Below are 13,742 nucleotides of genomic sequence, written 5' to 3'. Positions count from 1 at the left end.
CCTGGAACAGATTAACTTGTTTTCTGAATCCAGTATTGTATCTGGAGCCAGCACATGCTGCGGGGTAAACATCTTGGCTATCAAGGGATGGATGGGAGGAAAGGATGGAATAGCTGTTACCTGAAATGGAATTCTTTGTTTTTTAGAAAAGTATGAACATGGAAAATATGCTTTGCTCAGGAAATAGGGAAACTGTGTTGTTGCAACAGGCACGTGGGTGCATGACATTTACTGGATGATACTTGCTTGGGAGAGATCTACTTTAGCTGCTAACACACGCAAATTGAGTAGGTGGGATTTTTATTCAGCTAGCTGACCCCAATCACAATGCTTTGCACACGAGTGCATGATCCTAGTCTTTAATCAGGTCAGCAGTTTATTTTTCTAGAAATGGATGTTTAAGTAGTGATAATTACTCGGCCCTGAAATGCTTGCTTAATTCTCCTAGGATTCAAATACGCTTCCTATTTGTACATATTTGACAAGAAACGAAGCATCCGAGAAGTACAGTAGTATTACCAGTTGTAGCATCTTTCAATGGTTCTTTGCTATTCTCCCGGAACTTATGATGCATCCAGCCCCAAAGCTGCCAGAAAATAAGATTTGGTAAGCGTTAGCTACAAGTTAGTTAACTTTTTTTTTTTTGTAGATATGGACCGTACCTTCATTTTTTTTGCTTGAGTTGCCACACAATACTAGAGAAGAAAATGACTTTTATAGAGAACCATGATTGCTTGAAAGCTCTTGATGTAGCAGTGAATTGGTTGCAACAGTATCTCACGCCTTTTAGCTTGATGACAGTGGTGACCAACACCAAGAAAGCTACAAAATTTTGGTTGGCCGTTCTCTATCAAGATCACATCAAGATCAAGTTGGAGGGCCATTACAGATGAGCCCCTACTGTTGTGGTTACATGACGCGCAAATTCATTGGTGGAGTAGCTATCCTTAATTACAATCATCAATCATCTCAGGTATTACTATTTTATCGTGATTTGAGTTTCAATATTTTTGACNGAACATGGAAAATATGCTTTGCTCAGGAAATAGGGAAACTGTGTTGTTGCAACAGGCACGTGGGTGCATGACATTTACTGGATGATACTTGCTTGGGAGAGATCTACTTTAGCTGCTAACACACGCAAATTGAGTAGGTGGGATTTTTATTCAGCTAGCTGACCCCAATCACAATGCTTTGCACACGAGTGCATGATCCTAGTCTTTAATCAGGTCAGCAGTTTATTTTTCTAGAAATGGATGTTTAAGTAGTGATAATTACTCGGCCCTGAAATGCTTGCTTAATTCTCCTAGGATTCAAATACGCTTCCTATTTGTACATATTTGACAAGAAACGAAGCATCCGAGAAGTACAGTAGTATTACCAGTTGTAGCATCTTTCAATGGTTCTTTGCTATTCTCCCGGAACTTATGATGCATCCAGCCCCAAAGCTGCCAGAAAATAAGATTTGGTAAGCGTTAGCTACAAGTTAGTTAACTTTTTTTTTTTTGTAGATATGGACCGTACCTTCATTTTTTTTGCTTGAGTTGCCACACAATACTAGAGAAGAAAATGACTTTTATAGAGAACCATGATTGCTTGAAAGCTCTTGATGTAGCAGTGAATTGGTTGCAACAGTATCTCACGCCTTTTAGCTTGATGACAGTGGTGACCAACACCAAGAAAGCTACAAAATTTTGGTTGGCCGTTCTCTATCAAGATCACATCAAGATCAAGTTGGAGGGCCATTACAGATGAGCCCCTACTGTTGTGGTTACATGACGCGCAAATTCATTGGTGGAGTAGCTATCCTTAATTACAATCATCAATCATCTCAGGTATTACTATTTTATCGTGATTTGAGTTTCAATATTTTTGACAGTTTTGTGGTTTTATGTGGCGTTCATGAGCCATTAATACTAAATTTACAAGTCATTTGCAAATAAAGTATACATAAATAGTGGCTGCAAAATCAACTTTTGCTATTGCTTTTTTTTTTTTTGTGTAGACCTTGATTTTTAGACATCCCTGCCTGCAAATTGCAGTGAAATGGTCGATCCATATCTTGTATGCTAGAAAAAAGTATGCATTCGGTTGAAATGTGGATACATAGCCAGCGTGACTGGTTTGTACAAACTCATTCTGTATTTGGTTAGAAAACTTGTGTTAACTTTGTTGCTGCTTTGCATCAAGATTAATTTTAAATTATTTGAAACAACATGTATGCTTGCTCTTGTTCACTTGGAGTGATTGAGGAGGCATTATGTCGTATTAATTTTCAAATATAGAGAGTACTGCATTGTTGATCTTGCTGTCTCCGACAAGAAGAAAATGCATTTGGATTGATGACCATCCTGCAGAAAAGTAAAGAAAGAGTACTTTTTCCAGGAAGCATATGGGAGCTCCGTGACAAAACAAGGAAGACTTTGGGGCTAGTTGATTCAGACAGGTGAAGCTGTCCACGACATCAGGTACTGTTGTTTGCTTCAGTGTTTTTTAATAATATTACAACTCGTAATGCTATGGGTTTGTTCACCTCTGTTATTAATCATCCTAAACCGGCCATTTCCATAGCAGTAGAAGCACATATAGTTTTGTTTTGGTAAATCAAGTAGGAACTTGTTAGCGGAAATAAGGATTGGATGAACCTAGCCATCTGTGTGAAACCACATAGACAATGCAGATTAGATATAGTTTGAACAAATATGAAAAGATGATGATAAAGCAAATGGGTTGATGATATGGGGATTTACAATTTACAGGGAAGCATCTTGGGATGAAACAAAGGAACAAACAGAAGTAGGTAATATGGGTATGGGACCAAGTAGACACTTTTGTGCCTGATTTAAACAAACTTACAAATGCTAAAATTTTGCAATTTGGAGTCACTTCCATTGTTCCCACTCCATTATCTTCTATTTCTTAGAATGTGATCGAGTTATGTCAAATTCACGTGGACACTTGATAAGTCGACATATCTTCCTTTCATGTTCCTCGATCATATCTTCTTCTTTCGGTATCATATCCAACTTTTTCACTTTCCTTATTGTACCTGAAGTCTATATTATTCCCAAGTAGACACAATAGTTTTATTTTTCTTACCATCAAAAGTAATTATTTATTTATTTTTTCTTTCTCTTACAGGCTTAATCTAATGGTCCCCTTAGTCACTTTAGGGAAAGAGATTATGAATCCGATTACTTTTCTGGTCGCCAATTATTAATCTGATTTACCTGATCTTAACCGACCATGCCAAAATAACTAATATGAAGCTGTTTTTTTTATCCTCAATTTTTTTCTCTTTTGGTTCTTAAAATAAAACCAAAATTGTATCAAACCTAATCTAAAAGTAGTTCCAATCAGGTTAATAATATTTTTTATATTTGCGGTCGTTGCCATGCCCATGTCATTTTCTTCTAGAAGCTAATAATTTTTCCTCTAGAAAATCACATGTGAATAAATTAATTGAGAAACATTGTGAGTGTTTTGTCAGATATTAGCAGATACTTTGATGGGCCAAAAATGGATAGTAAATTACGGATGCAAAGTTGTAATGGCCCATTAGGCTAAACCAATGAAACTTGTCAGACCTGAAAAGATTACGTCAGCTTCTCGGCGGGATTTTAGTTAACCGTTTTTATTTTTTAAGGACTCAGACCATGAGACCTGCGGCGGAGCTTGCGGTGAGGATAGGCCGTGAGCTTCTAAAGGTTTCAGGAAGCTCTCGATCAGCTCGGGTATGGAGTCCATCGGTTGAACAGAGTCTTCACTGTCTCGGCTTTCGCAACTCAATAAGCCCATCGCTTGTGGCTCGAGTCATTGACCCGTTTCTCCTGAACCACCATTCCCTCGCTCTCGGTTTCTTCAATTGGGCTGCTCAGCAACCAGGTTACTCTCACGATTCACTCTCTTACCACTCTATCTTCAAATCTCTTTCGCTTTCTCGTCAGTTCTCCGCCATAGACGCTCTCTTCAAACAAGTCAAATCGCACAAAATCGTACTCGATTCTTCCGTGTACCGCTCACTCATCGATGCGCTTGTGTTGGGTAGGAAACCTCAGAACGCGTTCTGGGTTTTAGAAGAAGCTCTTTCGACGGGTCGTGAGATTCATCCCGATGTATGTAATCGTCTTTTAGCTGCTTTAACTTCTGATGAGTGTTGTTATGATTATGCTCACAAACTGTTTGTTAAAATGCGTCAAAGAGGTGTTTCTTTGAATACTGTTGGTTTCGGTGTGTATATAGGAAAGTTTTGTAGAAGTTGTGAAACGGATCAGATCTTGAGATTGGTTGATGAGGTTAAAAAGGATGCTAACTCGAACATCAATGGCTCGATCATTGCTTTGTTGATACTCAATGGTCTTTGTAAATCTTCACGAGAGATGGATGCTTTCTATATACTGGAAGAGCTGAGGAATAGAGATTGTAAACCTGATTTTATGGCTTATAGAATCATAGCTGAAGCATTTGTAGTTAGTGGGAATCTTTATGAGAGACAGGTCGTGCTAAAGAAGAAGAGAAAGCTTGGTGTAGCACCTAGGAGTAGTGATTACAGAGGTTTTATACTTGATTTGATTTCAGCTAAACGATTAACAGAGGCTAAGGAAGTGGCTGATGTGATTGTGAGTGGGAGTTTCCCAATTGATAATGATGTCTTAGACTCTTTAATCGGATCAGTCTCTGCAGTGGATTCAGATTCTGCTGTTGGCTTCTTGAATTACATGGTGAGTACAGGGAAATTGCCTGCGATTCGGACTCTGAGCAAGTTGAGTAAGAATCTTTGCAGGCACGGGAAGAGCGACCATCTTGTAAAGGTTTATGAGGTTTTGTCAAGCAAAGGTTATTTCTCAGAGGTTGAGAGTTACAGTTTGATGGTATCGTTCTTGTGTAAGGCCGGGAGAGTCAGGGAAGGTTATAATGCTCTTCACGAAATGAAAAAGAAAGGGCTTGAACCAGACGTGTCACTCTATAATGCTCTCATTGAAGCTTGTTGTAGAGCGGAAATGATCCGTCCAGCGAAGAAACTGTGGGATGAGATGTTTGTTGAGGGATGCAGAATGAATCTGACGACGTATAGCGTACTTATTAGGAAATTGTCAGAGGAAGGCAAGGCAGAGGAGTCTTTGAGGCTGTTTCAGAAGATGCTTGAGAAAGGGATTGAACCAGATGAAACAATCTATACGTCTCTCATTGAAGGCCTATGCAAAGAGACAAAACTTGAAGCTGCTTTGGAAGTCTATAGAAAGTGTATGGAGAGGGATAAAACAGTTGGAAGAAGAGTGTTAAACGCATTTGTCATAATTCTATGCAGCAACGGTGAGAGAACAATTATGTCTTCTAGTTGTTTTATTGCATTAAGTCAAGTTTCTGGCTGATTCTTTTGGTCTCTGTATGTGTGTGTTTGTGTAGGCCAATTTGGCGAGGCATCACAGCTGCTGTGCGCTCGAGAACACTTAGAACACACAACAGCACATGTCGTGTTGCTGAAATGTGTGGCGGATGCGAAAGAAGTTGAGATCGGAATCAGACATATGAAATGGATCAAAGAGGTGTCGCCATCTCTTGTTAGCACCATTTGTTCTGACCTGTTGGCGTCTTTCTGTTCATCAACTGATCCTGATTCCATTCTTCCGTTTATTCGAGCAATTGAGCACACATAATTATGTCAATCAGTAGGCTATATAGGCTTTTAGTTTTAGCAATTAGATTCCCCAAACCAAATTGTATTTTCCCTTTATTCTGTGTAGGTCCTATGAAAACATGTAGGCTGTGACCGAGATCTCTCTCTCTCTCTCTCTCTCTCTCTCTCTCTGGGTGACTTATACGTTACAAGTCGTTTATTGTCTACGTAAGAATTTATTCCAATGAATAATTTTTCTTACGGTATATGCCATTTTAGCTTCCTTTTTTTTTTCTTTCACGATGAGCTATTTAAAGTTTTTTATTGAAGAAGTATTAAACTGTCAAATTAACCTTCTAAGCTCTTTGTATTTTTGTATATTCCATTTTTTTACTTGGCAAGCAACAAAATTTATACATATCGTAGCTGTAAAATCATCAGTGACGCGATGTACGAGCCTCGTAGTGACGCAACGGTCGGGTCAAAATCACGGATTATTGTTTGTGGATGTCCACGTAATCTGAAGTGGGGACCCTCAGAGGCGATTATTTTCCCACACAGTTAACAGTTATAACGGTTAAGATTTTTAGGTCATGAAATAAAAACCTCGTCCTTCTTGTCTTAATTTTGACAAATTAATTTCTATTTTGTTGAAAACTAACCGTTCAATTTTTGCAAATCAACTGTCGAAAAATTGTAAAACTTGGAGATGAGAAACAAAGCTAATTTGAGAATTTAGTAAACACATACTTTTTATATATTAGTGTGCTTAAGGATAGACAAAGAGCTTAAGCTTAAAACAAACGCACCACTCTTCTCTCTCACTGTCACTACTAATTCATCGACACTAGAATTAAACCTACGAGGGGTTTTTTTTTTGTCCTCAAACACCAAAGAAAGTAAAGAAAAAAAAAAAGGAAAGGTTGGATCGGAGGATGATGGGATCTCGTCAGAGCCAGAGAGCGCCAGCATTTTTGAGAAGAGGGACGAGTGAGCCATTGATATGTGAAGCCATCACTCTCTCCATTGATCCTACCATCTTCCCTCCGATGAACACAACTGGTAGTCCCCCCGGAGTAGCAGCGCCACCGCTAGAGCAGCCGACGAGACGAAGGAGAGCACGGTGGATCTCAGCGCCGTTAGGGTGGAGGTCAAGCTCGTGGACAGCGGGGCTGACTCCCATCCCACGGAACAGACGCTTGATAGCGTGGCACATGCAGCACGTGCTCATGCTGAATATAACCACCGCATTCTCTGCTGCCATTGACTCTATCTTCGCCAGTGTCTCTGACGGAAACACATTCATCATGTTGTTCACCTTACCGTTGTTGTAGGACACCGACCCTCGAGTTTCTGTTTTGTATTGCATTTTGTATTCTTAGAGAGAAAGAAGAGGAGAGAGTGTGTGACTTGGTTGGGGAGAGAGTGAAAGAGAGATAGAATGTGTTGTATGATGAGTTGGTTGAGGGGGAGAGTGAGAGGCATGCATACTATTTATACAAGGTGAATTTCTAAATTAATTGGTAGTTTTATTTTATTTTTAAATGATGATAGCAAAGTTATTGATGTGATAGACATGGAACATGGTTTGTAGCTTTTGTTATGATATATAGGATGATATTTTTATAGAGATATTTAATATTCTTAGAAAAATTTACAACAATATAGAAGTTAGAATAATTAAACTTCAGTTATATATAGGTAAGTAGAATATTAAGGGAATTGTTGGTAATGGATATCTATCCTTCTTGTCGGCTTTTCCTGTAGTAATATCTTACAAAGTTACACTAGCTAGCTAGTGTTTGTCTGCAAAATTGGTCCAATATAAGCAAAATAAAAATGGTCCAATATTGCATATATAAAAATGTATAAATGGTCCAATATATATGTATATTCTATGGAGACGCGCCGAATAATAAATTTGATGCTGCCAACATTATGTGAGCAAGTCGTAACGCAGAGATGAGGTCGAATGTTTGGATATGGCCGGTGGTTTGCCATTATATTCCATAATTCACTTTATGCTAAAAATCCTCTAATCCATTTCTATAAACAAGCTACTTATAAAACCATTATCAATATGATCATAAAAGGAGTGGAATATATATATTTTTGAGATTGTAATCCAATTAGCATCTCACATATGTAGCGCTATAAACATATGCGTAGTAGATATACAAGCTGGAATATATTTTTTGGTAATCAAGATCGAATTTTTCGTAAACATATTATTCTTAGCCCATAATGGGATATATATATAGAAAATTGGCTAGTTAGTGTTTAATAAAAATAAAAAAAAGTAGTCATAAATATTCTTGGAATGAACTTTTAAAAGAGATAAGAGTTGCCACCATCGTTTACTTGCTAATGCTACCATCAGAATTATGTCAGTGTTCTTGATGCAAGGAAAAATTTACAAGTTGGCATGTGTTCTTGCCAATGCCATAGCATCTTTTTTTCATTATATAGGATTATAAAAACGTTACAAGTCCCTGTTAGGTAAAACTGTTAAAATCCATATATAGTGAGGATTGTTTGTAGAGACAAGTTAAGCAAAAGGCTGAAAAAGGAAGAAGTTGAATTTTCACAAAGTTGGTCACATGCTTTTTAGGCTTTCATGCATGCTTCTGCCTTTTGTTTCTTCTTATCTGCAAACTTGCCTTCTTGTTTCTCATGTTTGACCAACCCCTCCCCAAAAAAAAAACCCAAAAAAATAAAGCTAAAACAAAAAAGTATTATCGTTGTCAGCACAAACAACTTGTTATGAAATTATATAGGTACCAAATCTGCAATGCATAGTCACCTCGCCTCATCTTCTCATCGATTGTATATGGAGAAAAAAAATCCTTAAATTATTTATGTTTTACATCTATGTGTTAATTTTTTTTAATTAAAAATAAAAGAAAGATGCTGCTTAGAATTATTCATGTCTTTCATTTTTTTTTTGTCAACTGATTTATATTATATTAGTGGTTATGATCAAAGGAAATCCTTTGCATGTCCTTACACAGCCCTGGTATACCTCCCAAACAAACAAACAAAAGTACAGACCCTTCCCCAAATTAGCTTACTACTTCCAACCCACAATCCCAGTTTCGAAAACCTGGTTTTCACAAAAAGAATGGTTAAACCTACCTAACCACCTCATTCCCCAAAAAAAACTAAGCAGAGGATCCTACTCTCTCATCTTCGAAAACCTGTTGTAGCCACATTGGGTATCCAGACGCTACATATGACTGAATTCGACACTCACTTGTGACACTATGTGCAATGAGATAAGCTCCTCTATTAGCTTTTGGTCTTTCCACTTCCACTTTCCAAAAAGCAAACAACTTTAACAACCTTAGTAACTCTCCTGATTCGTACGCAAAAGACGGCCAAGCTTTTGGTCTCAAAACCCATCGTACTAAAGACACATCCTCCATAGCAAAAATAACTTTAGTCCTTCTATGACTGATCAAACTTTCCATAGCCCATTGTGTAACTAGAAAGCTTGCCTGATCTCTGCTTGGAACATTAGTGAACGCTCTACGACTATGCATCAACACCAGCCCATTCTCATCCCTCAGTACCCACGCCCCTCCTGCCAGTTGATTTCTTTTTGACCATGCCACTCCCACATTACACTTTACGCATAAAGTCGGTGGAGCTGAACAAACTTCTTCCTTTTCTGCAATTCTTGATGCCCGTATCAATGATTCTGGGGCCCTTACTTCTTCACTTTGTATTTCTACTCTCTTTTCTTCCCCTTCAGACTCTAGTCTCTGAGCTACAAACCATTCCTCCACATCCTCTCTAATCTTTTCAACTGATTTGGGCAGAGAAAATTGTTTTCCTTCGAAGAAAAGAATGTTTCTGTTTTTCCAAATCCTCCAAATGATCCACGGAAAGCTTCTTCTAAGCAGGAGTGGCCACAATTTATTTCCTCTGTTGACCAATAAATGGTGCATATTTGAATACACCGAACCTTTATCAAATCCAAACTCAGGCGAGGGATAATCCGATAAGGCCCAAATCTGTCTTGCTCCAATGCACTCAAACAGGACATGATTTATTGATTCACCTTCCTGACCACACGTCTGACATCTCTCATCGAGCCTCAAACCCCTCCGGTTTAGCTTGGATAACACTGGCAAAGCTCCACTCAACACTTTCCAGAGAAATACTTTTAGCTTTGGGTCCGTTTGAAGCTTCCACACCTGTTCTTTCAATACATTTAGCGAGGGCTGGATATTTGCGTCTTAATAAGCCGATTGCCTATTGATTTGCCCTGCTAACTAATAAGCTGACTTAACCGTAAAATCTCCGCTTTTATTGAGCTTCCAGACCAAAAATTCCTCCTTATCCACCACCGGTTTGTGATTTTTGATCCTTACTATATCCATTGGCAGGAAATGATATTCCAATTTGTAAACATCCCAATCTCTTCTTTCAAAGTCAATAAGATCCTTCACCCTAAGGTTTATATCTATCAGCAAATTTTTGATCCAAGGTGGTCTCATTACCTCATCTTCTACCCAAGAATCCATCCACACCTTTAATGAAACACCGTTACCAACTCTCACTTTGAGCCCTTTTTTCAGTAGGTCTCTTCCAAACAAAATACTTCTCCACCCGTATGATGGCCTTTGTCCTAGGGCGGCCTCCAAAAACGAGGAACATGGATAGTATCTCGACTTCATTAGCTTAGCAAAAGGACTATGAGGATACTGTAACAAACGCCATGCCTGCTTGGCCAATAAAGCTTGGTTGAACAAACCAATATCTCGAAACCCCATACCACCAAGATCTTTGGGTAAACAAAGTTTATCCCAACTAATCCAATGTATTTTCCGCTGCCTTTCATTTGAACTCCACCAATAGTTTGCCACTGCACTTGACAGATTAGCACAAGTGGCTTTTGGCAATTTAAAACATGACATGGCAAAAATTGGCATTGCCAAAGCTACTGATTTTATCAACACCTCCTTACCACCCATTGAAAGCATCTTAGCGTGCCACCCCGACACCTTTGCATTCAGTCTATCTTTAATATAGCTAAGCATTTCCACTTTTGAACCACTAAAGCATTCAGGCAATCCTAAATACTTACCCGCTCCTCCTTCATTTAGGATTCCCAACGTATTCTGAATCTCCAGCTTCACATTCGCTGCCACCTTATCTCCAAAAGTGATAGCCGATTTTGATTGGTTGATTTCTTGCCCAGTTTCCTTTCCATAAGCTGTAAGAATGGCTAACAGAACCTCAGCTTGCTCTACATTAGCTTTACACATGAAAAGACTATCATCTGCAAATAAAAGATGGTGTACAGCCGGTCCTTCTGCATGAAACTGAATCCCGGACAGTCTTCCTTCTCTTTGCGCTTGATTTAAAAGGTGAGTTAATCCTTCAGTACACAGAATGAACAGAGACGGGGACAAGGGGTCTCCTTGCCTTAACCCTCTTTGCGGTCTGATCAGACCATGAGGTTGATCATTGATCAGAACCGAGAACGTCACTGTAGAGACACAAAACATCACCCAATTCACCCACTTAATATGAAAGCCCAAAGCCAAAAGCAGCGATCTGAGATAACTCCACTCAACTCTATCATATGCGTTTGACATGTCAGTCTTGATAGCCATATATTCTGTGGAAATGCCTGAATGCGCATGCAAGCTATGTACTACCTCATGAGCCACCAAAATGTTATCCGATATTAACCTTTCAGGTACAAACGCTGTTTGTGTCTCAGACACAATGTGGGGAAGCATCGGTTGAAGCCGTTTGACCATGATTTTTGATATCACCTTGTAAAGCACAGAGCATAGACTTATCGGTCTAAGATCTTTCATCAAGCTCGGATGTGGTACCTTTGGTAACAGACACAAATGTGTGTAATTCCATTCTTCCGGAAAAACACCTTCTTCAAAAAACAACACCACCTCTTTGGTCACCTACTGTCCCACTATGTTCCAGAAATGTTGGAAAAACATCGCTGACATTCGATCAGGCCCCGGTGCCTTTGCTGGATTTATGGAGAACAAAGCCTCTTTCACTTCCTCTTTTGAAACAGAATTGATAAGCTGTTCATTCATCTCCTCCGAAACCTTGCTTGGCATACCCGTAAACTCATTTGCAAAGGTAACCGGATTAGATGTAGTAAGGATTGAAAATAATCCACAGCTACCCCTCCTTTAGCTGCTTCTGATCTCTGCTCATCCCCATTACCATCCACCAGAAAATCAATCCTCAATCTTGATCTGTTTTCTTTCACCGAAGCATGAAAGAACTTTGAGTTTCTATTCCCGCTTTTTAACCATTTGAATCTACTTCGCTGTCTCCAAAACTCTTCTTCCTCTCTATACGCCTCCGCCAGTTCCCTTTTCAGTCTAAAAACCATCCCACGTCTTGGAAACGAAGATGATTGCTCCTGCTCGAGTGCTTTTTGTAACTGATTTATAGCCTCTCTAGCATTAAGCGAATTTGTCTTTTTCCAATTACTAAGAGCTCGCCTGCATAGTCTTAGTCTCTGGGTCACCTTCATTTCATTTCCTCTTGTGTTAGTTCCCCAAGCTTGGAGGATTGCCTCATCTACCAAAGGTTTTCCAAGAATTCTTCTATCCAATCGAAACTGTCCTTTATACTCCTCACTAGAAGCCATTAGCTTCAACAAAACCGGTCTATGATCTGACCCTCTCATTTCCAGAAACGATTGATTTGAAGATGGGAACTGGTTAAACCATGCCTTGTTCCCGAATGCCCTGTCCAAACGACTTTGAATCCACAAATCATATCGTTTTCCTGCCCATGTGTATCCATTTCCTTGGCTTGACAGCTCCTCCATATCACACACATTTAACATATCCGCAAACGGTTTGAAAAGAGACTCACATCTTCTGGGTCCTCCCAGCTTTTCCCCATTATGAAGAATATCATTAAAGTCTCCTACCATACACCAGTTCTCTTTACGCCCCACTCCAAGCCAACTCAATCTTTCCCAAATTTCCTTTCTGTTCTTAAATACCGGATCACCATATACACACGACACAAAGAAAGAAAAAACTCCAAAGTGAACTTGCAAATCCATCAGATTCTTATCTACAAACTTTATATCCACCTTCACCCCGCTTTTTATGAACAGAGCCAACCCACCACTTTTACCGATTGGTTCCACCGTGAAAACCCTCTCATAACCCAGCCATACTGGTAAATCCACTAGAACATCCCTATTATGCATCGTTTCCATCAAGAACAACATCTCAGGGAAATGTTTTTTACGCATTTCCTCAAGATGGTGAATTGTCAAGTCTTGAGACCGTCCCAAGCCTTGACAATTCCAACTGATCAGGCTCATTACGCATTGGGCAATCCCTCATGCGGGATTACCTTTAAGCGGTTCAGCTTGGATTGCTTTGCAGCGCTTGTACCCTCATTAGCTGCTTTTCTTTTCTCCTTTTCACCAATAGTTACACCGAGCTTCCTTATTTGGGAACTTCCAGCCACTAAAGTCCCCAATGGTTTAGCTTTCCTAGTGCTCTTGGGTGGTCTTTTTCTTGCTTTCCCTTGCACAGGCTTAATCCCGGAAGATCCAGACCCAGTTTCAAAGAATCCAGACCTAAAACCCGTCGAATTAACCTGGAAAGGCTGAGAAAGAGCTAGGAAATTGGCTGGATTCTCCATATAAATATCACTGTTCTTGTCCATACTCCACCCTGTATCCCCTTCCTCTGAACTATGAATCTTCTCTCTGATTGAAACACCTCTCTTTCCAATTGATGTTTGCAGATTCATTCCCGTTTCTTCATAACTGAAAACTCGCCCTTTTTCTTTGTTTAGATCCATATGCATCAGAGGCATATGTTCTAGCCTCAGCACTGATTTCTGCAGTATGGGATCCTTCTCGACCTCCCTTACTGACTTTCTGACTTTATCAATCTTCCACTGCCTTTCTGATTCATTTGAAACTATCAAATACTGTCTCATCCCCTCTAGTACTTCGGCAGCTATTTTTGGTCGACCTGTAGCTCCATCCACTCCAACTTGATCCTCTCTTAACACCCCGTATAAGGGATCTGATTCCTTAATAACCAGAGGTTTGGTTCTCGGAACTACTGGTAAACCCCTTCTTCGTGCACTCGCTGCA

General features: G+C 39.5%; 2 protein-coding genes and 1 long non-coding RNA gene across 7 annotated transcripts; 1 reads left to right on the top strand and 2 right to left on the bottom strand.

The window, feature by feature from the left end:
• On the bottom strand, nt 11-763 carry LOC109131436. The gene is made up of 3 exons (XR_002037072.1): nt 663-763; nt 520-586; nt 11-120 (listed from the first exon to the last, which is right to left on the bottom strand). It is a non-coding gene; the product is annotated as an uncharacterized LOC109131436 (long non-coding RNA).
• LOC104769640 (pentatricopeptide repeat-containing protein At5g14080-like) lies at nt 516-5,883 on the top strand. 5 transcript variants are annotated; one of them, XM_019242459.1, is made up of 5 exons: nt 516-606; nt 791-973; nt 2,386-2,468; nt 2,760-5,313; nt 5,407-5,883. In XM_019242459.1, exons 4-5 carry the CDS (start codon nt 3,657-3,659, stop codon nt 5,655-5,657), a joined length of 1,908 nt encoding a protein of 635 aa, XP_019098004.1. In that variant the 5' UTR covers nt 516-606; nt 791-973; nt 2,386-2,468; nt 2,760-3,656; the 3' UTR covers nt 5,658-5,883. The 5 variants fall into 5 exon arrangements, with proteins under 5 accessions (XP_019098004.1, XP_019098003.1, XP_010492205.1 ...); XM_019242458.1 differs by having other exon boundaries at nt 517-606; nt 802-973; XM_010493903.2 differs by lacking the exons at nt 516-606; nt 791-973 and adding exons at nt 1,335-1,468; nt 1,664-1,835.
• LOC104769637 (glutaredoxin-C8) lies at nt 6,334-7,075 on the bottom strand. The gene has a single exon (XM_010493897.1). It carries the CDS (start codon nt 6,984-6,986, stop codon nt 6,567-6,569), a length of 420 nt encoding a protein of 139 aa, XP_010492199.1. The 5' UTR covers nt 6,987-7,075; the 3' UTR covers nt 6,334-6,566.

The sequence above is a fragment of the Camelina sativa genome, chromosome 20 (genome assembly GCF_000633955.1).
Source record: "Camelina sativa cultivar DH55 chromosome 20, Cs, whole genome shotgun sequence".
Taxonomy (NCBI): Eukaryota; Viridiplantae; Streptophyta; class Magnoliopsida; order Brassicales; family Brassicaceae; genus Camelina; species Camelina sativa.
Note: the sequence above shows the minus strand (reverse complement) of the source record. Positions and strands in the feature narration are given on the sequence as shown.

What these genes read in the sequence shown, in the direction of transcription:
- LOC104769637 (XM_010493897.1), bottom strand. Translation starts at nt 6,986, where the DNA reads ATGCAATACAAAACAGAAACTCGAGGGTCGGTGTCCTACAACAACGGT.
- LOC104769640 (XM_019242459.1), top strand. Translation starts at nt 3,657, where the DNA reads ATGAGACCTGCGGCGGAGCTTGCGGTGAGGATAGGCCGTGAGCTTCTA. An exon ending in CATAATTCTATGCAGCAACG is followed by an intron (nt 5,314 to 5,406) that starts GTGAGAGAACAA and finishes GTGTTTGTGTAG; the next exon opens with GCCAATTTGGCGAGGCATCA.